Source organism: Trematomus bernacchii, unplaced genomic scaffold, assembly GCF_902827165.1.
Source record: "Trematomus bernacchii unplaced genomic scaffold, fTreBer1.1, whole genome shotgun sequence".
Classification (NCBI taxonomy): domain Eukaryota; kingdom Metazoa; phylum Chordata; class Actinopteri; order Perciformes; family Nototheniidae; genus Trematomus; species Trematomus bernacchii.
The window spans coordinates 14,328-36,637 of record NW_022987758.1 but is presented as its reverse complement, the minus strand read 5'-3'; the positions used below and the strand labels follow the sequence as shown (position 1 = coordinate 36,637).

The 22,310-nt window shown below is 41.7% G+C and overlaps 2 protein-coding genes across 4 annotated transcripts in view; one reads left to right on the top strand and one right to left on the bottom strand.

Annotated features, from left to right (window-relative positions):
- LOC117496591 (receptor-type tyrosine-protein phosphatase beta-like) overlaps window positions 1-6,647 on the bottom strand; it is a 51,113-nt gene extending 44,466 nt beyond the window's left edge. Inside the window, exons 1-2 of the mRNA XM_034148294.1 lie at window positions 6,602-6,647; window positions 12-3,157 (exon numbers count right to left, since the gene is read on the bottom strand). Coding sequence (XP_034004185.1) covers window positions 12-3,157; window positions 6,602-6,644 — 3,189 coding nt within the window. The 5' untranslated portion in view covers window positions 6,645-6,647. The remainder of the gene's footprint in view (window positions 1-11; window positions 3,158-6,601) is intronic.
- A 7,295-nt stretch (window positions 6,648-13,942) lies between these two features.
- On the top strand, window positions 13,943-21,193 carry snx20 (sorting nexin 20). 3 transcript variants are annotated; one of them, XM_034148298.1, is made up of 6 exons: window positions 13,943-14,048; window positions 14,166-14,224; window positions 14,580-14,623; window positions 15,113-15,234; window positions 15,688-16,050; window positions 19,679-21,193. In XM_034148298.1, exons 3-6 carry the CDS (start codon window positions 14,590-14,592, stop codon window positions 19,988-19,990), a joined length of 831 nt encoding a protein of 276 aa, XP_034004189.1. In that variant the 5' UTR covers window positions 13,943-14,048; window positions 14,166-14,224; window positions 14,580-14,589; the 3' UTR covers window positions 19,991-21,193. The 3 variants fall into 3 exon arrangements, with proteins under 3 accessions (XP_034004189.1, XP_034004191.1, XP_034004190.1); XM_034148300.1 differs by having other exon boundaries at window positions 19,665-21,193; XM_034148299.1 differs by having other exon boundaries at window positions 14,002-14,057.
- The last annotated feature ends 1,117 nt before the right edge of the window (window positions 21,194-22,310 follow it).

The window sequence follows — 22,310 nt, the reverse complement described above, 5'->3', positions numbered from 1 at the left end:
TGAGTACTTACAGCTGTGGCCGCAGTTGGAGTAGAAGCTGTGGTAGCTCTGGTTGGAGCTGCAATCGCTGAACTGGTGCTGGGTTGGGTCATGGATGTGACCGTTGTGGTAGTGGGTTTGGTGGTGCTTACAGGTGTGGTAGTGGGTTTGGTGGTGGTTACTGGTGTTGTAGAGGGTTTGGTGGTGGTTACTGGTGTGGTGGTGGGTTTGGTGGTGGCCACAGGTGTGGTAGTGGATTTGGTGGTGGTTACTGGTGTTGTAGAGGGTTTGGTGGTGGTTGCTGGTGTAGTGGTGGGTTTGGTGGTGGTTACAGGTGTGGTGGTGGGTTTGGTGGTGGCCACAGGTGTGGTAGTGGATTTGGTGGTGGTTACTGGTGTGGTAGTGGGTTTGATGGTGGTTACAGGTGTGGCTGTTGGTTTGGTGGTGGTTGCAGGTGTGGTTATGGGTGTGTTGGTGGTTACAGGTGTGGCTGTTGGTTTGGTGGTGGTTGGCATAGGTGTGGTAGTTGGTTTGGTGGTGGTCACAGGTGTGGTAGTGGGTTTGTTGGTGGTTACAGGAGTGGTAGTGGGTTTGGTGGTGGTTACTGGTGTTGTAGTGGGTTTGGTGGTGGTTACTGATGTTGTAGTGGGTTTGGTGGTGGTTACTGGTGTGGTGGTGGGTTTGGTGGTGCTTATAGGTGTGGCTGTTGGTTTGGTGGTGGTTGCAGGTGTGGTAGTGGATTCGGTGGGGGTTACTGGTGTGGTAGTGGGTTTGGTGGTGGTTACAGATGTGGTAGTGGGTTTGGTGGCTGTTACAGGTGTGGCTATTGGTTTGGTGGTGGTTGCAGGTGTGGTTATGGGTGTGTTGGTGGTTACAGGTGTGGCTGTTGGTTTGGTGGTGGTCACAGGTATGGTAGTCGGTTTGGTGGTGGTTACAGGTGTGGAAGTGTGATAGGTGGTGGTCACAGGTGTGGTAGTGGGCTTGGTGGCAGTTACAGGTCTGTTAGTGGGTTTGGTGGCAGTTACAAGTGTGGTGGTGGGTTTGGTAGTGGTTACAGGTGTGGTTGTGGGATAGGTCTCGGTTACATGTGTGGTAATGGGATAGGTGGTGGTCACAGGTGTGATAGTGGGTTTGTTGGTGGTTACAGGTGTGGTAATGGGATAGGTGGTCGTTACAGGTGAGGTAGTGGGTTTGTTGGTAGTTACTGGTCTGGTAGCGGGTTTGGCAGTGGTTACTGGACTGGTAGTGGGTTTGGCGGTGGTCACAGGTGAGTTTGTTGGACTTGTGGTGGTGATCCCCCCCCGGGATGTAGGAAGAGCGCCTTCAGTGTCGGTGCTTGCTGAGATTTTCAGGTGAATGGTAGAGAATGTCGGCTGTGACAGAGGAACACCAAGAGAAGTTTTGGAAATGGACAGAGTTTGAGAGGTGGATGGTGGAAGCGTCTCCATGATGGACGTTGGTACGCAAGCTGTCTTTGGAAGAGGCGTGGCAGCGGAGGATGCAGGTGGAGTTGAATGTGTTGAATAGAGTTTGTTTGATTCAGTGATAGAAACCGCTGATGAAGCAAAAATAACATCCGAAGTGACCTTGGAGGTTACGGTAACATCGGGGATGCCTCCAGAGGTAACGTTGGAGGTGCCCAGAGAATCAGTGGTGTTAGAGTCTCTGGAGGTTCTGGAGGAACCTGTGGAGGAACCTGATGAGGAACCTTTGGAGGAACCTGTGGAAGAACCTGTGGAGGGACCTGTGGAGGAACCTGTGGAGGAACCTGTGGAAGAACCTGTGGAGGGACCTGTGGAGGGACCTGTGGAGAGACCTGTGGAGGAACCTGATGAGGAACCTGTGGAGGGACCTGTGGAGGGACCTGTGGAGAGACCTGTGGAGGAACCTGTGGAGGAACCTGTGGAGGAACCTGTGGAGGAACCTGTGGAGGGACCTGTGGAGGGACCTGTGGCGGAACCTGTGGCAGAACCTGTGGAGGGAACCAGAGTCACAGCTGCAGCTTCAGATTCAGGATCATTGCCGTCAGAGACGGCGTTCAAGGTTGAAACTTCTTGGTTCTCCGATATAGTCTCTGCTTCAGTCCAAAGCTGAAGAAGATTTCTAGCCGATGAACTCTGCCATACGTCTGTCGCAAACTCAGCCGGACTTGAGGAGAGAATGCGGGTGCTGTTTAGAACTGAAAGATCTGTGCCTGAAACTGAGGTATCAGGACTGGAGTCTGTGCTAACCGTCGTCCTTGTTTCTGGTTTAGGTTCGTCGTCTACAGATGTTGGAACAGATGTTGGAGCTGATGTATTAGGACTGGAGTCTGCTGTAACCGTCGTCCCTGTTTCTGGTTTAGATTCGTCGTCTACAGATGTTGGAACAGATGTTGGAGCTGATGTATTAGGACTGGAGTCTGCTGTAACCGTCGTCCCTGTTTCTGGTTTAGATTCGTCGTCTACAGATGTTGGAACAGATGTTGGAGCTGATGTATTAGGACTGGAGTCTGCTGTAACCGTCGTCCTTGTTTCTGGTTTAGGTTCGTCGTCTACAGATGTTGGAACAGATGTTGGAGCTGATGTATTAGGACTGGAGTCTGCTGTAACCGTCGTCCTTGTTTCTGGTTTAGGTTCGTCGTCTACAGATGTTGGAACAGATGTTGGAGCTGATGTATTAGGACTGGAGTCTGCTGTAACCGTCGTCCTTGTTTCTGGTTTAGGTTCGTCGTCTACAGATGTTGGAACAGATGTTGGAGCTGATGTATTAGGACTGGAGTCTGCTGTAACTGTCGTCCCTGTTTCTGGTTTAGATTTGTCGTCTACAGATGTTGGAACAGATGTTGGAGCTGATGTATTAGGACTGGAGTCTGCTGTAACTGTCGTCCCTGTTTCTGGTTTAGATTTGTCGTCTACAGATGTTGGAACAGATGTTGGAGCTGATGTATTAGGACTGGAGTCTGCTGTAACCGTTGTCCCTGTTTCTGGTTTGGAGACATGGTCCCCAAATGTTGAATCTCCGTCAGTTATTAAGCTGTGGACGTCTGAGGCGGTGACCTGTCCAGTGGTCGAGTGGGTTCCTCCTGCTTCAGATAGTCGCTCGTCAGTGACTTTGATGGAGGGACTCTTAGCGGTGTAGCCGATGCTTGAGGGTTCATGTGTGGAGGAATAAAAGATTGTGGACGCAGAAGATGTGTCTGAAAAACAAGGATAAAGTTGTTGTGTGAAATGTCAGTAACCACTGAAATATGTAGAGAGCGACTCTGATCTGAAACATGCTCTGTTCACCAGAGGCTTAGTCTCCAGACAGACTCCATCACACCCCCCGACATGTTGATCACATGGAGAGTTCAGAGGATGTGTTTTCGACTCTGTAAACCTCATGAGTTCAGTTTGTCAGTTTGAGCTCATTAAAGATATACAGTATTGAAATCCTGATAAAGAGTCCTTCCGACCAATCAAATCGTTAGAAGGGAAGGCCGGCGGGCTTTCCTTGACATGTCCCTGACACAGCGCACTGCGGGTGTAGTATACAGTGAGTGTAGCGTGCAATTTTCACCACACATTAATTAAGAGGGGCGCTGTTTCAGTCTTTGTAAAATACTCACTGACAACAGCAGAGAGATGTTTTTTAATACAAATAAAAAATATAAAGAAATACCCAGACTCCAGGAGAAAACGCCACTGGAGGCTGAGCAGAATCTCCCCTGTGCTTCTCTAGAAGTTGTCTTTATGGGTGAAGTTAATTAACTTAAAATTACCATACTGCTTATAACTTATATAAGGTGTGTATTAATGGGTTTAACTAGAAGATGATAGATGATGGCATTTCATTTAATCTGGCATAATATGATTAGTCAACATCAGGATGAATTTTTCATTTTCTTATAATTACAGGGAGCGGGAATGAGCAGCAGGAATCTGTTAAAGTCCTTGCAATTTCATTTAAGAATGGAAAGGAAATAAAAATAAAAATCTACAGTGTCCAAAGCACAAACCATCTCCTGGAAGTATCAGGTGAATTTGGATTTTTCCTTGATAGGATTTTAAAACACAACACAGACTTCCAAGAGTTTATAGATATTGATAGAAGTGAGAACATAAGTAACTTTGACAGATTCCAAGTGCACTTTTCTGAAGCACCGGATCTTCAGCCTGTCCTAAGAGAAGTCTGTCAAACTCAGGTATACATTTACCATGCTTGTTAAATTGTGTTTCAAAAAATCACACAGGCCAGAACTTTACTTTGTGCTGCTCTTATTGTTTTGTTCAGCCTACACAAGAACCAGTTCTTCTGAATGGCCTTAGTGATCTACTCAAGAAGAAAACTCCAGAAGTATTTGATGAACAAAGTTTGCATCTCTGACTTGGTAGAGACGCAAAGGTTGTAAGTATATGAATGTGAAATATATATAGGGGTTGGGACACTTTTTCCCTTAATTTCATTGCCCAACCATTTCTGTTTCGGGCCTGAAATTGTTCTTGTCATTTTTTACATTTAAGTTATTCATATTCATATTCTGTGAACAAAGAATTATATTTGTTAATAAAGTCCCTGTCTTTCAAATTGAAACTGCTCTGCTTGTTAACTTTTATTTGTTGTTACCATACTTACTATGGGGATGACTACATAATTATTAAAGCTAATTAACTATAAATATGCTATGAGATCACCATAGCCAACTCTAGAGTATTACTATAGTAATTTTCTATAGTGTGTTCCAAAAAAACATAGAAATAATATAGAAAACACTATTGTGATACTACATATACATACACATAACTCTATAGTATAACACTTCACTATAACATCACCATAGCCAACTATTACTCAAGTCATTCTCTGTAGTGTGTTCCAAAAAAACATAGAATGACTTTAATAATACTGATAGTTTTGTTGTGGTATTTCTATAGTAATTCTTAATAGTAATACTATAGTGTTTTTTTGTAAGGGTCTCCTGTAGTTCTATAGGTGTTAGTGCATGTAAATGGTCTGCAAAGGCTAGGGGAGTTCCCCCCCACCTCAAATGCACCAACACATTTCATTCTGTATCAAGTCTGTGTTGCAGATTCAATAAAAACATTAGAAGAGGAAGAAGACGACATACTCTATTAATCCCTCACAGGAAATGTTCTATTGTACACACACACACACACACACACACACACACCACACACACACACACACACAGCACACACACACACACACACACACACACACACACACACACACACACACACACACACACACACACACACACACACACACACACACACACACACACACACACACACACACACACACACACACACACACACACACACACACACACACACACACAGAGGGGAGGTGCAGAGCACAGAGGCTGCCAGTTATCCAGCGTCAAGGGACGTTTTGAGGTCAGGTGCCATATATTTGTTTTGGTCCGATCAGGACGTGAACCGGCAAACCTACGTTCCAAGACCAAGTCCTTATTGTTGTTGTTGTTGTTGTTATTATTGTTGTTATTATCACTCAGTGTTTAAAGTGTGTCTCAGCCGCTCAGAGAGTCGAGAGACGTTTGGGTGAAGATGTTGGCTGAGCCTCTGACAGGAAGTGCTCTGCTGTCGTACTTCCTGTCTGACGGACAGCAGAAACAATGAACAGGAAGTGCTGGACTCTCCGCTCATTAACGCACTTCCTGTTGATGCAGGTGTGAGGTGGACTCTGTCACACACTCTCTCTGAACACATTTTAAATGATTCAGATACACTTTAATAATAACTGTAAGATATTAGAATGAACTGCTCAGCAGACGACGAACAAGGTTTATTCAGAAAAAGGTATATAATAAATATATATTACATATAATTAATATAAGTTAATATTCTGCAGTATATATACATGATATTATTTATTATAATAGTGATGCAATCATTCGGGTCTAATTATTATTGATATTATTAGTAAATCAATTATAATTATCAATTCTTTATTTATTATTATTCTTTTTTTTCCTTTTAATTATTTTTTATAAAAATAATATACTATTATTTAATTTTAATTTGACTATCCTTTATATATTTGTGTATCTCTGCTCCATCTAGTTACCAGTATCCAGATTTGACTTTTCAAAATGACCAACATTAGTTTAAACAAACATTAAAGAGTTTATCAGCCGACATCAGAAATAAGTGTGTTGATCTTATTATATTTTATATATAGATTGTACCCCCTAACATGTCTCAGATTCTCCTGTTTAATAAAAAGTGTATTGAGAAAAAGAGAAACTTCAATGATTTTAAATTATAAAGAAATAAAAGCAGATTTCAGAATAACTGAGAACTCTTAGTATTTTATCTTCGGTACTTAAACATGCTGTATAACATGTTCATAATAATATAACATCCTATGATGAAGAGTTTTTAGCTGTTCCTGATATCACCATGAAGACCCCCTAGTATTTGTTATGTTTAATTAAACATATAAGTTTTCTGACATGTAATGTTTGAATATGCTCCTGATGCAGTACGTGCTGCTAACTTTGGGATCAATCTGTCCACACAAACAGCAGTGAGTGAGGGTCAGCTTTCTCTCCTTCACAGAGATCTGCTGAATCTGTCTTCTCTCAGAATAAAATACTTTTAGTTGATGTACTTACAGCGGGAGGCGAGCAGGACCAGCAGCAGGATCAGAGCGTCCATGTTTCTGCAGCTCCAGACCATCAGGGAAGTGCTCCTATTGGACAGGAAGCAGAGAGTCACTTCCTGCTATTCAACACACCGGCATTCTCCAAACACCAGAGCCATCAACGCGCTGCACAGGAATAAACCTGTAGAAGAAGAACAGTAATAAACCTGTAGAAGAAGAACAGGAATAGGGTCTCAGTCAGTAGGGGCTTGGGCTGTGAGCCGTAGGGTCCCCGGTTCAAGCCCCCGGACAGACCTAAAATATGGAGTTTGGATTGCTACTTGGTGAGGTCCCAGTTCACCTCCTGGGCCCTGCCGTTGTGCCCTTGAGCAAGGCACCGGACACCCGCCACCCCTCACTCCCATTGCTCCCCGGGCGCTGTGCAATAGCTGCCCACTGCTCCTACACACACACACACACACACACACACACACACACACACACATACACACACAACACACACACACACACACACACACACACACACACACACACACACACACACACACACACACACACACACACACACACACACACACACACACACACACACACACACACACACACACACACACACACACAGTCCTTGGTTGCAGGAAGACTCCTCTTCCTCTGCACACAGACATTTCCTCAAACCCTGAACACACCCTGACCTCTGGGAGGATGGAGCGCCCACCGAGCACGATCAACACACACACACACACACACACACACACACACACACACACACACACACACACACACACACACACCCCACACACACACACGCACACACACATATACACACACTCACACACACACACACACACGCACACACACACGCACACACACACAACACACACAACACCACACATATACACACACTCACACACACACACACACACACACACACACACATATACACACACTCACACACACGCACACACACACACACACAACACACACACACACACACACACACACACACACACACACACACACACACACACACACACACACACCACACACACACACACACACACACACACACACACACACACACACACACACACACACACACACACACACACACACACACACACACACACACACTATGTTCCAGAACAATCAGTATACATAATAAGGGGACAGTATTCCCGTACAGTTACATACATAATTAGTAATTGGATTACTTCTTTAAAAAATGGTGGATTACTAGCAGGATGACAGTGTTGTAGCACTTTATTATTTTATATATATACACTATATAGACAAACATATTGGGACACCCCTTTGAATCATTGAATTCAGGTGTTTCATTCAGTCCCATTGCCACAGGTGTATAAAATGAAACACCATGCAGTCTGCCTTTACAAACATCTCTGAAAGAAAGGCTCGTTCTAAAGAGCTCACTGAAGTCCAACGTGGTTCTGAAACAGGATGTCAGTTCATTTCTTATTTTTCTCTCCTAGATATTCCACGATCAACTGTAAGTGGTATTGTTGCAAAATGCAAGCCTTACATCACCAAGCACAATGCCAAGCGTCGGATGGAGGGGTGTAAAGCCGCCACTGGACTCTGGAGCAGAGGAAACGTGTTCTGTGGACCAATCACGCTTCTCTATCAGTCTGATGAGTCTGGGTTTGTTGAATGCCAGGAGAACCTTACCTGCCTGACTGCATTGTGCCAACTGTAAAGTTTGGTGGAGGAGGGATAATGCTATGGTTGTTTTTCTGGAGTTGGCCTCGGCCCCTTAGCTCCAGTGAAGTGACTCTTCATGCATCATCTTACCAAGTCATTTTGGACAATTCTATGCTTCCTACTTTGTGGAAACAGTTTGGGGAAGAAGAACCTTTTTCTTCCAGCATGACTGAGTCTCACAAAGCAGGTCCATGAAGGCCTGGTGGATGAGTTTGGTGGAAGAACTTGACCTGAACCAATTGAACTCTAACCCATGGCCGTCAGACAGACACACGCCAACATCTTTTAGAAAGCCTTCCCAGAAGAGTGGAAGCTGTTAAAGCTGCAAAGGGGTTAGGGTTAGGGCATTCATTATAGACACATGCATTTCCTAACATTTGGTCTACCTACCTACGCTGTAAAACGTATTATCTCTTCGATTTACACACAGCATCTATTGCACGTCTGTCCGTCCTGGGAGAGGGATCCCTCCTCTGCTGCTCTCCCTGAGGTTTCTCCCATGTTTCCTTCAAACTGTGGGGTTTTCTCTGGAAGTGTTTCCTTGTACGATGTGAGGGTCTAAGGACAGAGGGTCTAAGGACAGAGGGTCTAAGGACAGAGGGTCTAAGGACAGAGGGTGTCGTTTTTTCTCATACTGATATTCTGAACAAACTGTGCTGTTGTATTTGCTGTAAAATGTCTTCACTGTAGGGTATTTTTATTAATTGTACAGCACTTTGGCTCGACCAAAAATCGTTTATAAATGTGCTATATAAATAAAACTTGATTTGATTTGATTCATATTAATGCCTAAGAATTTAGAATGGGATGTCATAAAAGCTCCTGAAGGTGTAATGTGGAGGTGGCCCAATACCTTTGTCTATATGTATATATAATTGTATAGTAATACTGGAAGTGTGAATCTGCTTCATCGATTTCAATTCCTTTGGTTCGTTTATTCTTTTTTTTATAGGTTTTTCTCATAATGTGACTTTCTTTTTTAATCGAATTTAAGTTTTTCCTCATAATTTGACTTGCTATAATTTGTCTTGCTATAATTTGACTTGCTATAATTTGACTTGCTATAATTAGTGCGAATGCTGTGCCACAGCATTCCACTATAGTAAATCTTTATTCTTCCCCTTAAAATTATTATTTCACCAATACTTTGGCTCTCCATAACCTCAGCTTACTTTCAGCTACAGAATCCATTCAAATATTAAACTATTCAGCCTGTTCAGGAATCGATGGGAAACCTTCAACTTTTTAAAAATATGTTGTACTTTTTGAAATATTCAGCTTTTTAAACTCTTTTTTTTAACATTGAAGTCAATGGGAGATGCCTTCAAATCCTCTTTTCCTACACTTTGCGCCAAATGCTTCTCCTTCCACATACTTTCAGCTAGACACTTCATTCCAACTTTCAAATGATCACAACACCTTCAGCTATTCAAAATTGACTTTTATTTTTGATATCTTTTACACTTTTTGAGATAATTAACTTTGTTTGGAGCTTGGTAAAGAGGCTTTCTTCAGATTTTAACATTTGTGTGGATGGAGCAGCTCGTTAAGTCTAGAGTGCTTTGATCTCAAAACAGAGTGCAGCAGTTCTTCAAATTCTCCCCCAAAAATGTTTTAAACTTGCCATAATTCCCAAACCCTACACTCCTCAGACATATTTTTTCATGAAAAACGTAGGAAAACCTCTCATAGCTTGAAAAATGACAAGCAATTAAGCAAAATAATTAAACAAAATGCCTCTTGAGGGCATGAAGTGACAAAAACGTTCAACATGTCTCCATTAAAGCCCATTGTAATTTCAGGCAGATATTTCCTCACAGCAGCAGCCGCACACCTTTCTTAAACTGCCAAAAAGGCCACATTATTAACCCGAAAGTACACAAAAATTACACTTCAAATACTCAACTTCCTTGACATGCTTCACGTTTTGAAATTTCAGAGATATCTGTTATCGTTCTTCCACAAAACGTTCACATGTAAGAGGTTCATCTCTCATTCAGAACAATGAAGCCTTTGATGTCTTCATAGCTCGTTAGCTCAACTATAAACACCTGTGTTATGGAACGCGATGATGTCATCACTCCAACTGACAGCAGTCAGTTCTAACTGTTCATTTCATACTCACACACACACACTCTCTCTCTCTCTCTCTCTCTCACAAACTCTCTCTCTCTCTCTCTCTCTCTCTCTGTTAAAAAAGTGCTCAAAATTCACATGTGTGCTAACAGTCCAGCCGTGAAGACATCTACGAGACAGTTTTGAGATTTCTTCAAATGCCGTTGCCATGGCGACAGACCACTCGCCATGAAGCACGATGTCGCTGTAAGTCCAATGGACACGGTCCGATCATCCCCCAATCTTCACTTGTATATCACCGGTCCATGCCTCAACAGCTCTACGCCAAATCTGAAATCTCACCATATGCCGTTTCCATGGAAACGCATCCCTCGCCATAAAAGACGATGTCGCTATAACTCCTATGAAAATGTTCAAAAAGTGCTCAAACTTCATATGCGTGCTAACAGTCCAGCCGTGAAGACATCTACGGGACAGTTTTGAGATTTCTTCAAATGCCGTTGCCATGGCAACACAATGCTCACCATGAAACACGGTTTTCTCATAACTTCAGTGAAAATGCTCGAAATGGCCCAAAACTTCACAGGTTTGGTAACGATGCAGCCATCAACACATCTAAGCGTATTATGGGGTGTCATCAAATGCCGTTGCCATGGCGACAGATAATTCACCATCAAGTTAGTTCAAAAGTTTGTAGGTCAAATATTCTGCTGCTTTCCGAAGCCTTTTTACTTTCTTTTCTCATCTTAATACAAATTCATTCACTACTACTTACATCTGATATTTAACTCCTTCAGCCTATTTTCAGCTGCAGAAACCATTCAACTATTACATTATTCAGCTATTTCAGGACATCAAGGCTATACATGTTTTTTTAAACCTTTTCTTTTAAATATGAAGCTTCTTCTGCATTTGTGTAGCTAAAAGCAGCTACCATTCAGCTAATAACATATTCAGCTTTTTCTGCATTTTCAGCTAAATTCAGCCACAAATGTTCACAGTTTACAGCATTTGCACGCATTTTCTGCAGGAAATGCATTTTCTAGTTATTATTATTATTTCAGCCAATACTTTAGCACTCCATAACTTCAGCTTATTTTCAGCTACAGAAACCATTCAAATATTAAACTATTCAGCCTGTTCAGGAATCGATGGGAAACCTTCACATTTTTAAAAATATTTTATACTTCTTAAAATATTCAGCTTTTTAAACTCTTTTTTTAACATTGAAGTCAATGGGAGATGCCTTCAAATCCTCTTTTCCTAAACATTGCGCCAAATGCTACTCCTTCCACATACTTTCAGCTAGACACTTCATTCCAACTTTCAAATGATCACAAGACCTTCAGCTATTCAAGATTGATTTTTATTTTTGATATCTTTTACACTTTTTGAGATATTTAACTTAGTTTGGAGCTTGGTAAAGAGGCCTTTTTCAGATTTTAACATTAGTGTGGATGGAGCAGCTCGTTAAGTCTAGAGTGCTTTGATCTCAAAACAGAGTGCAGCAGTGCTCCCCAAAAAATGTTTTAAACTTGCCATAATTCCCAAACCCTACACTCCTCAGACATATTTTTTCATGAAAAACGTAGGAAAACCTCTCATAGGTTGGAGAATTAAAAAAAATTAAGAAGAAATATTAATCAAAATGCCTCTTGAGGGCATGAAGAGACAAAAAGTCCAGCTAGCTCCCAATTGATTCCCATGTTAAATCTTTCCGGAACTTTCTTCAGAACAGAGAGAAGTACACTTTAGACAAACTGCTCCCATCTCCACATTTTACACACAAAACCAAAGAAAACAACATATATCAGTTCATTGGGGTTCCCTGATGCTCAGGGTCTGGTCATTTTTTGATAGGAGCCATAGTTTTTGAACAGGTGGCAAAATTGTCAGATATAATCCTCAATGCATTCTTAATGGGCCTCAGTGCTGCAGTTGGTAAATCGTCATAAGTTGTCACCATGGTAACCTTTCATCTCTGGGTTTACACACACAGGTGTTTGTAAACATTCATTCACTACTACTTACATTTAATATCTTTATTTAACTCCTTGAGCCTAATTTCAGCTGCAGGAACCATTCAAATATCAAACTATTAAGCCTTTTCAGCACACGATGGGAAACTTTCAACTTTTTCAAAATATGTTATACTTTTTAAAACATTCAGCTTTTTAAAGTCTTTTTTAACATGGAAGTCATTGCAATGCATTTGAGCTGTAACAATTATCTCTCTCTCTCTCTCTCTCTCTCTCTCTCTCTCACACACACACACACACTCTCCCTCTCTCTCACAGACACATCAAGAGAGAGAGAGGGCGATCAAGAGGAGAGAGAGAGGGTGATCAAGAGGAGAGAGTGGGCGATCAAGAGGAGAGAGAGAGGGCGATCAAGAGGAGAGAGAGAGGGCGATCAAGAGGAGAGAGAGAGGGCGATCAAGAGGAGAGAGAGAGGGCGAGCAAGAGAAGAGAGAGAGAAGAGAGAGAGGGCGATCAAGAGAAGAGAGAGAGGTCGATCAAGAGGAGAGAGAGAGGGCGATCAAGAGGAGAGAGAGAGGGTGATCAAGAGAAGAGAGAGAGGGTGATCAAGAGGAGAGAGTGGGCGATCAAGAGGAGAGAGAGAGGGTGATCAAGAGAAGAGAGAGAGGGCGATCAAGAGAAGAGAGAGGGCGATCAAGAGAAGAGAGAGGGCGATCAAGAGAAGAGAGAGAGTAATGTAACCTCATGTAATGTATAACTCCTATGAAAATGTTCAAAAAGTGCTCAAACTTCACATGTGTGCTAACAGTCCAGCCGTGAAGACATCTACGGGACAGTTTTGAGATTTCTTCAAATGCCGTTGCCATGGCAACACAATGCTCACCATGAAACACGGTTTTCTCATAACTTCAGTGAAAATGCTCGAAATAGCCCAAAACTTCACAGGTTTGGTAACGATGCAGCCATCAACACATCTAAGCGTATTATGGGGTGTCATCAAATGCCGTTGCCATGGCGACAGATAATTCACCATCAAGTTAGTTCAAAAGTTTGTAGTTCAAATATTCTGCTGCTTTCCCAAGCCTTTTTACTTTCTTTTCTCATCTTAATACAAATTCATTCACTACTACTTACATCTGATATTTAACTCCTTCAGCCTATTTTCAGCTGCAGAAACCATTCAACTCTTACATTATTCGGCTATTTCAGGACATCAGGCTATATATGTTTTTTTAAACCTTTTATTTTAAATATTAAGCTTTTTCTGCATTTTTGTAACTAAAAGCAGCTACCATTTAGCTAATAACATATTCAGCTTTTTCTGCATTTTCAGCTAAATTAATTCACAGTTTACAGCATTCGCACGCATTTTCTGCAGGAAATGCATTTTCTAGTTTGTCTTGATATATGATCGATGGCTGATTGATATCATTTGATATATCCACCTGAACATCAGCAGGGCCGTTTTCAGCTTCCTGCTGAACGACGCCCAGAGACTTCAAATAATCAGTATTTATTGTGTTGGTGTGTCTTTAACTTAGAGGAGGTTAACTCCACCCGCCTGGTTAACTCCACCCGCCTGGTTCCTCCCGTGTCATAAAACAGCCTCACTTCCTCTTATTTGTTTGTCTCTGCTGCAGCTTCCTGCTTTCTGCCCGTCCGTCACACTCTGGAAAATAGATTGTACTTTATGTATAGTATACTTTATATTTAATGTGCTTTATATATAACATACTTTATATTTAATGTACTTTATATTTAATATACTTGATATTGAATATACTGTGTGTGTGTTTTCAGGACAGAGTGTTTGATAATCTTCTCTGGAGCTTTCCTTCAGCACGCTGAGCTGCAGGAAGGTGAGCATTGCTTTCACTGACATTAAGACATTGTATATTATATTATATTATATTCTCTTATATCACGTTCTCTTATATCACGTTCTCTTATATCACGTTCTCTTATATCACGTTCTCTTATATCATGTTCTCTTATATCACGTTCTCTTATATCACGTTCTCTTATATCACGTTCTCTTATATCACGTTCTCTTATATCACGTTCTCTTATATCACGTTCTCTTAAATCACGTTCTCTTATATCACGTTCTCTTATATCATGTTCTCTTAAATCATGTTCTCTTATATCATGTTCTCTTATATCACGTATTAATATGTATTAATATGAAATATTCCTCTGGTGTTTTGTACGCAGCTGATGTGGGATGGCAGAAACCGACCTGATGTCTGCAGCTTCTGGTACTTTATATACAATCATTATACCGTACTGTCCCTGAATGTGCCATGGTGTTTTTCTTCACCCAGCATTATCAATATATTTACCGTACTGTCCCTGAACACACCATGGTGTTTTTCTTCACCCAGCATTATGAATATATTTGCCGTACTGTCCCTGAACACACCATGGTGTTTTTCTTCACCCAGGATTATGAATATATTTACCGTACTGTCCCTGAACGCACCATGGTGTTTTTCTTCAGCCAGCATTATGAATATATTTACCGTACTGTCCCTGAACGCACCGTGGTGTTTTTCTTCACCCAGCATAAAATAGATCAACCAGATGCTAAACTAAATGATATAAAAGGTTATTATTACTCTTAAAACTTATTAAAACTGAGATATTATTTTATAGTCCCATAAACAACACCCACTGTTTATATATATATCTGTGTGTGTGTGTGTGTGTGTGTGTGTGTGTGTGTGTGTGTGTGTGTTTGTGTGTAGTTCTCACCACGAAGCAGCTGCAGCAGAAATTGTCATCAGAGAAGAAGAGCGAGCGTCCGGTCCTCCTGCTGTTTGAGATCCCGTCCGCTCGAGTTGTTGAGAACCAGCTGTCCAAATACGTGGTGTCTTATTTATATTTATTTTTTAAATAATATTTTCCTAACCCTAACCCGAGCTCCTCCAACAATGTAACATATAATATATATAATATATATAATCTAAGACATGAACAATAAAACAAATAATACAATTAAGATAAAATAAAATAGATTATGTTGGACACCAATGTGCAATTAATGCAGGATGAGATGAAGTAATTTCCATTTACTCATTTTATTCCTTTTTTTTACTTAAATAACAAATAATATATATTCAATATATTTTATTTACTTAATTTAAAAATTCTTTAAAAAATGTATTAATTATTTTGTTTTGGTCTGGTTAAGTCACAGGAGTGCCATAGAGATATCAAATATGTAAAAGCAAAATGATCCTAATATCTGTTTTTATTTCATGTATTATTTCAATTTTTAAGATGTATTGTGGGTGTTCCTGATGTGAGACGATGCGTGCAGGTGTATGAGGTGGTGGTGATGTTGTCGGGCAGTTTTGATTCCCGCCGTGTGTCCGTGGAGCGCCGTTACTCCGACTTCCTGCGGCTGCAGCGCCTCCTCCTGCAGGAGTTCGACTCGGCGCTGGAAGACGTGTCGCCCCCCCCCAAACTCCTGAGCGGGAACTTCTGCACCGCCGTGCTGTTGCAGCGCCGCCTTGCCCTGCAGGACTACCTGGCCAAACTCTTCTCGACACGCTGCGTCCGCCGCTCGCCTCTGTTCGCTGCCTTCTTCACGGACGCCGAGCAGCGGGGGGCGCTGGTGCTGCTGCGGGGGGGGCAGTTCAGCCTGGCGCTGAGGCAGCTAGAAGACGTGTTAGCGCTGCAGGTACAAAGGTTTATTACAAAATTAACCAGAACCCTCAGGTCTGCTTTCTGTCCCCAGAACCAGATCTCTCAGGTCTGCTTTCTGTCCCCAGAACCCTGAGGTCTGCTTTCTGTCCCCAGAACCAGATCTCTCAGGTCTGCTTTCTGTCCCCAGAACCCTGAGGTCTGCTTTCTGTCCCCAGAACCAGAACCCTCAGGTCTGCTTTCTGTCTCCAGAACCAGATCTGTCAGGTCTGCTTTCTGTCCCCAGAACCAGAACCCTGGTTCTGGGGACCAGAAGGGTAAACCTTGCATTATAATAAAGAGAGACACAAAAATGTTTGTGGAGCAGGGTTTTGTACATGATCTGTTTGGTTTTGATTGGGGAAAAACCTGAATAATCCTAGAACATTTTGGAAAACCATTTATTCTATATCTACCGGTGAAATCCGTAATGAGCTACCTCCGTGCCTTACCACAGCATCTGGCACTATATCGGACAGGGCCACCATGTTACATTGTATTAATGAGCATTTTGTGTCCTGTGGCTCTCTGTTTGATTCTGTCACTAACTCTGCTTCTGTGAACACCACAGTCTGTGACTCTGAACAATGTGGTCTGGAAAACCCCTTCAGTTTCTTTTTCTTTTACTATTGATGTTGTTCGTGAAGCCTTAACCAAGTTAGATCCTAAAAAACCAGCTGGTCCAGACAATGTGGAACCTTTCTTTTTAAAGATAGCTGCAGATTTTATTGCACCAAAAAGAGAGCACAAATGCAATTCCAACTGTATGGAAGTCAGCGTATGTCTTGCCTTTACTAAAAGGAGGGGAGGCCACTTTATTAAATAATTATAGGCCAATCTCTAAATTGTCAGTTCTGGCCAAGGTTCTTGAACGCCTAGTGAGTGAACAGGTAAAGGTGTTTTTATGTAAAAATAATATCCTGTCTAAACATCAGTCAGGTTTCAGAAAGCAACATAGCACCATCACTGCCACAATGAAAGTGGTGAATGATATTGCGGGTATCTTAGACAATAAGCAGAGTTGTGCAGCTCTATTTATTGACCTTTCCAAAGCGTTTGATACCGTCGATCATCGCATCTTGAAGCAGAGGCTACTCAGTATTGGCTTATCCAGCCATGCAGTGGGTGGTTTGTGAACTACCTCTCTGAAAGGTCCCAATGTGTTCACTTTGATGGGCTGTCTTCTGAGTGGCTAAACATTACTAATGGTGTTCCTCAAGGTTCTGTTTTAGGTCCACTTTTATTCTCCATCTATATCAATAGTTTAGGTGAAAATGTGGATGAAGCAACTCTACATTTTTATGCGGATGATACCGTGACAGAACAAATGACCATATCTTCCCTTCTAAAAGGGTTAAATTAATAATCTTTTTTCTCAAAGTAATGATAAACCTGTGAGTTGGATGTAGAAGAGTCAGAACAATATAGATGTTTTTTATTTGAAAGAAAATTCAGATTGAACATAGTAAAAAACTGTAAATTATAGTGTATTATAGTGAAAACTACCCTTGGATGATGGTAAGGTAGACTAAAAGCTTTAGGAATCCAAAGTACAACACATAATAAGTACCCTGTATCCAGATTGATTCAAAACAAGTGACATTTGACCTTTTTAGAGAGGTTTAGCAAAAAAAACTCCACCTCTGAGGTGATTTGGGTGGAAATGGGGGTTTTACCGTTTCTCTGGAACCCATTGGTCGATTTTGGTGATTGACATCTCTTTATGTCCGTTAGAGCCAATAGAATCGAAGGGGAATCTCCCCTCTCACACACATGGTTGAAAAAAAAGGTAGGGGCTTCGCGCATGCAGTTTTGCATCAGAGCGAACCTATCTCTAGCTCTGATATCTGGAAACGGAAAAGCAGGTTTATTGCTTATGGATTATCAGAAATCATTTCAAAGGGACACAGACACATTAGATTAACCTATGGATTAACTTCAGCAGCGTTTTATCGTTTTAATGCCATTGAAGATCACTTTTGAGCAGACTACAGACACAGGTAAGCCATGTTAGCATTTTTAGCTACCTAGCGCCACATGTTTTGATGTCTGTTTTTGTTTATAAAGTCGCGAGTTCGTATCATGGAGTGATAATGTATGCACCCATCGATTCTGTGTCACCTCACGATGTGAAACGATGTCATGAATGTGCAGAAAAGATAAATAATAAGGTTTTGTGAGTGATTTTCGGTGCAGTAAGGTGTTAGCATTTATCGCTCGTTGCTAATTCAGAGGCTCAGTGTTAGCATTGTGGGTTTTATTTTGATATAAAACGTTCATTGTTTATTAAATGAACATGCTCTCTGACACTGTTTCCTGCAAGATGTTGCGGCAGTGCCCCGGTACCGGGGTCTCTCGGGCTTAACAGGTTAAGGATGCTGTTGTTAAATTACAGGCTGTTTTTAATATTATTCAGACTCAGCTCTCTGAGCTTAAGCTTCTTTTAAATGTTGATAAAACCAAGGTAATGCTATTTTCAAAGGCCAAAAAGACACCGGAGACCACTTTGGATATTGTTACTACGCAAGGAAAAGTACTTGAAGTGGTTACCTGTTATAAATACCTTGGTATCTGGCTTGATGATTGCCTTTGTTTTAAACTTCAAGTCAATAATCTGCTTAAAAAGCTAAGGGTGAAGCTAGGTTTCTTTTTCAGAAACAAGTCCTGTTTCTCGCTTGAGGCCAGGAAAAGGCTCTGTGACCTTTTGACCTGTGCTGGACTATGGTGATCTGGTCTATCTGAATGCACCTGCCCATTACCTGAACAAGTTAGATGCTGCCTATCACAGCGCACTGAGATTTGTCACTAATTGTAAAGCACTCACTCATCACTGTACCCTGTATGCCAAGGCAGGTCTGCCATCACTTACTGTACGGAGGCTCAGTCATTGGTACATGTTCATCTATAAATGCCATGTTGGGTAAACTCCCATCTTATATCTGCTCTCTGATCTCACAGAGTTGCAGGTAGCTATTGCCTGAGATCACATGATGTGGTCTTGTTACATGTGCCAAGTGCTAGGACTGACTTAGGTAAGAAAGCTTTTAGGTGCGCAGCCCCTCTAACTTGGAACAGTCTTCAAACATAATTAAAACTGAGAAATTTGGTTCCACTGCATATTTGTAAAGCTTGGATAGGTGCAATGCAATGATACTGTTGCATTGATACTTGTCAATGTCGATAGGTATGTAAATGTAGCCCTGTAAATATGCTGTATGATGTCCTTTATTGTTTTATGTTGTATTATGTTTCATGTTGTAACCTATTTGCTGCAGGTCTCCCTTGAAAAAGAGATCAATGATCTCAATGGGACCACCTGGTTAAATAAAGGTTTGAAATTATATCTCTCTGGGCTGCTTTCTGTCCCCAGAACCAGAACCCTCAATTCTGTTTTCTGTCCCCAGAACCAGATCTCTCAGGTCTGCTTTCTGTCCCCAGAACCAGAACCCTCAGGTCTGCTTTCTGTCCCCAGAACCATATCTCTCAGGTCTTCTGGTCTGCTTTCGTTCCCAAGTCAGAACTAAACATGGAGAAGTTCAGTTATTATGCTCCATACATGTGGAACAAACTGAGTTGAGTTATACTTCTCTTAATGTTTTCATAGTTGTAAAGTGCTTGTGTTGCAGGAGAAGTTGCAGTGCTGGCAGAGTCCCGCCCTCCGCCTGCCAACGCTCTGCGCCCTGGCTGTCTGTCACTGCGACCTGCAGCAGCATCAGGAGGCGTTGGATGCGGCTCAGAGGGCGCTGCCTGTTGCCCGGCGCTGCGGCCTGCGTAGCCACCGGGCGGCTCTGCTGCGCCTCCTGATGGACCTGAGCTACCGGCTGGGGCTGCCCGGGGCCCGCCTGCAGGACGAGCTGCAGGGTCTGCAGGACCAACCCCCCGCCCTGAAATACGACCCCCCCACCCTGAAGGAGCTGGTCATCCAACAGTTCACCTGAGGGGCCAAACATGTGAGACGAGATACAGAGCGAAGGAGTCCTCAACAAGACTCAGCATTATGAGTCCTAAACCCTGACATGAGTCAGCATTATGAGTCCTGAACCCTGACATGAGTCAGCATTATGTGTCCTGAACCCTGACATGAGTCAGCATTATGAGTCCTAAACCCTGACATGAGTCAGCATTATGAGTCCTAAACCCTGACATGAGTCAGCATTATGAGACCTGAACCCTGACATGAGTCAGCATTATGAGTCCTAAACCCTGACATGAGTGAGCATTATGAGTCCTAAACCCTGACATGAGTCAGCATTATGAGTCCTAAACCCTGACATGAGTGAGCATTATGAGTCCTAAACCCTGACATGAGTCAGCATTATGAGTCTTAAACCGGACATGACTCAGCATTTCCTTACTTCCTGTCCCCTGGTCTGGAGGTCAATGATTCTCTGCATGCATTTTTGTTCACCCTTAAATAAGGTCTCGGGTCAACACAAACTGAAGAGACTTTAACTTTTTGTTCGAGCACATAAAACAAGTCTACGTGTATCTGTTTATTTATTATCATATATCGTTACTTGTTTTATACACAGACTTTGTCTGATGTGTAGGAGCCAAAATGTTGATTTATTATTTTTGATTATTTAATCATTTCATTTATGTAATGGAGTAGGTCATTGATTGGTGTGAGTTGATCGTGACCCGCACACGCGGTTGGGCGGAGCGGCTGATTGGTGCTGCGATTGCCTCAGCTGGTTAAAAGAGTCCTGCTGATTATACTCTGTGTTCTATTTTGGTTGTGAAGCCACACATTTTTTTGACCGCTGCACTGCAGAGAAATGACGATTTGTTTATTTTATGTCACGAAACAGTTTTAACATCGTCTGGTAAGATACCTTCATTTGTGTTTAAAGAAGAGAACGAACAGTGAAGAAATGGAAACGATAACATGGAAATAAATGTACCAAAAACAAAATATATATCTCTGAATGATGTGTGAGGGCGTCGGCCAGGCGTTAAACCAAAGAACAGGAAAGAGCTAAAGGAAGTGGGAAAAGATTGCTCTTTTATGATGTTTAACTGTTTCTGCACTGTGGATAGAGACAGAGGAGTTATACACACTTTTAAATACTGTACATATACTGTCTATGTTGGAGTGTGTGTACCGCTTTGATGTTTTTCAAATAAATGTTTGAATAATTGTTCAAGTTTATTTCCTACAAGTCAAAATGTGTTTATGAATAAAAGATGGATGAGAAAAAAATGTATATTTATATTTAATCGAAGACTATATATTACTCTGAGTTAATGATGGTCCCTAATCCTAATAAGAATATTAATAAAACATTTATTAAAAATAGTAACAAAAACTATAGGGTTAGGTTTAGAAAATATATCATGAACTTCCCCACTCAGTCCATCAAGACCCGAGCAGTTATACAGAAGTCCAAGGTAAGGCACGGGCCGGCGCATCTCGGTCGAAGTAATCCCTAACTTTGACCCTAGGAGATAGAGGTAGGGGACAGAGATGGAGAGGCACGATGTGTCTACGTCAGCAAGGGAATGCTCCGGTTTTCGGACAAAATTAACATGGGATCTCTCCGGTCATTGGACGTACTTCGTCTCACTGGAATATTAACGTTCAGATTGAATACAAAATCGACCCCATTACAATGACGGGAGAGTTTTGAAAGTGACAAAACACTGTTCCATACATTTAAAAACAATTAAACAATGTTTACCCAGGATTCAGGCACCTTCCCTGGCTTGTAAAGTGCGGTGATGCACCTTGGAGGTATCAGACTATTTAAAAAATGTATACCCATGATTCAATCACTTTTCCTGGCTTGTAAAGTGCAGTGATGAGCCCTGGTAGTATCAGACTCTTTTAACCTGTTAAGCACCTAGCCTGTTTTTCATGTTTCAGGCTCGAAAATGACATGCCCAAAACAAATGACTACAACTTAACTTCTAAAAGGGTTATATGAATAATTCATTTTATCAAAGCAAGGTTACATCTGTGAGTTGGATGTAGAAGTGTTAGAATCAATATAAATGATTTTTATTTTAAAGAAAATTCAGATTTTACATAGTAAAAAACTGTAAATTATAGTGTCCGTCCAAAAATTCTTTTTTACAGATAGTGAAAACTACCCTTGGATGATGGGTTAGTAGACTAAAAGCTTTAGGAATCCAAAGTACAACATAAAATAAGTACCCTGTATCAAGATTGATGCAAAACAAGTGGCATTTGACCTTTTTAGAGAGGTTTAGCCAAAACATCCCCACCTCTGAGGTGATTTGGGTGAAAGTGTTTTT

Excerpts from the sequence above, each read along its gene's own strand:
- snx20 (XM_034148298.1), top strand. The coding sequence starts at position 14,590 with ATGGCAGAAACCGACCTGATGTCTGCAGCTTCTG. Across the intron at positions 14,624-15,112 it reads CCTGATGTCTGCAGCTTCTG|TTCTCACCACGAAGCAGCTG; the intron begins GTACTTTATATA and ends GTTTGTGTGTAG. Across the intron at positions 15,235-15,687 it reads ACCAGCTGTCCAAATACGTG|GTGTATGAGGTGGTGGTGAT; the intron begins GTGTCTTATTTA and ends CGATGCGTGCAG.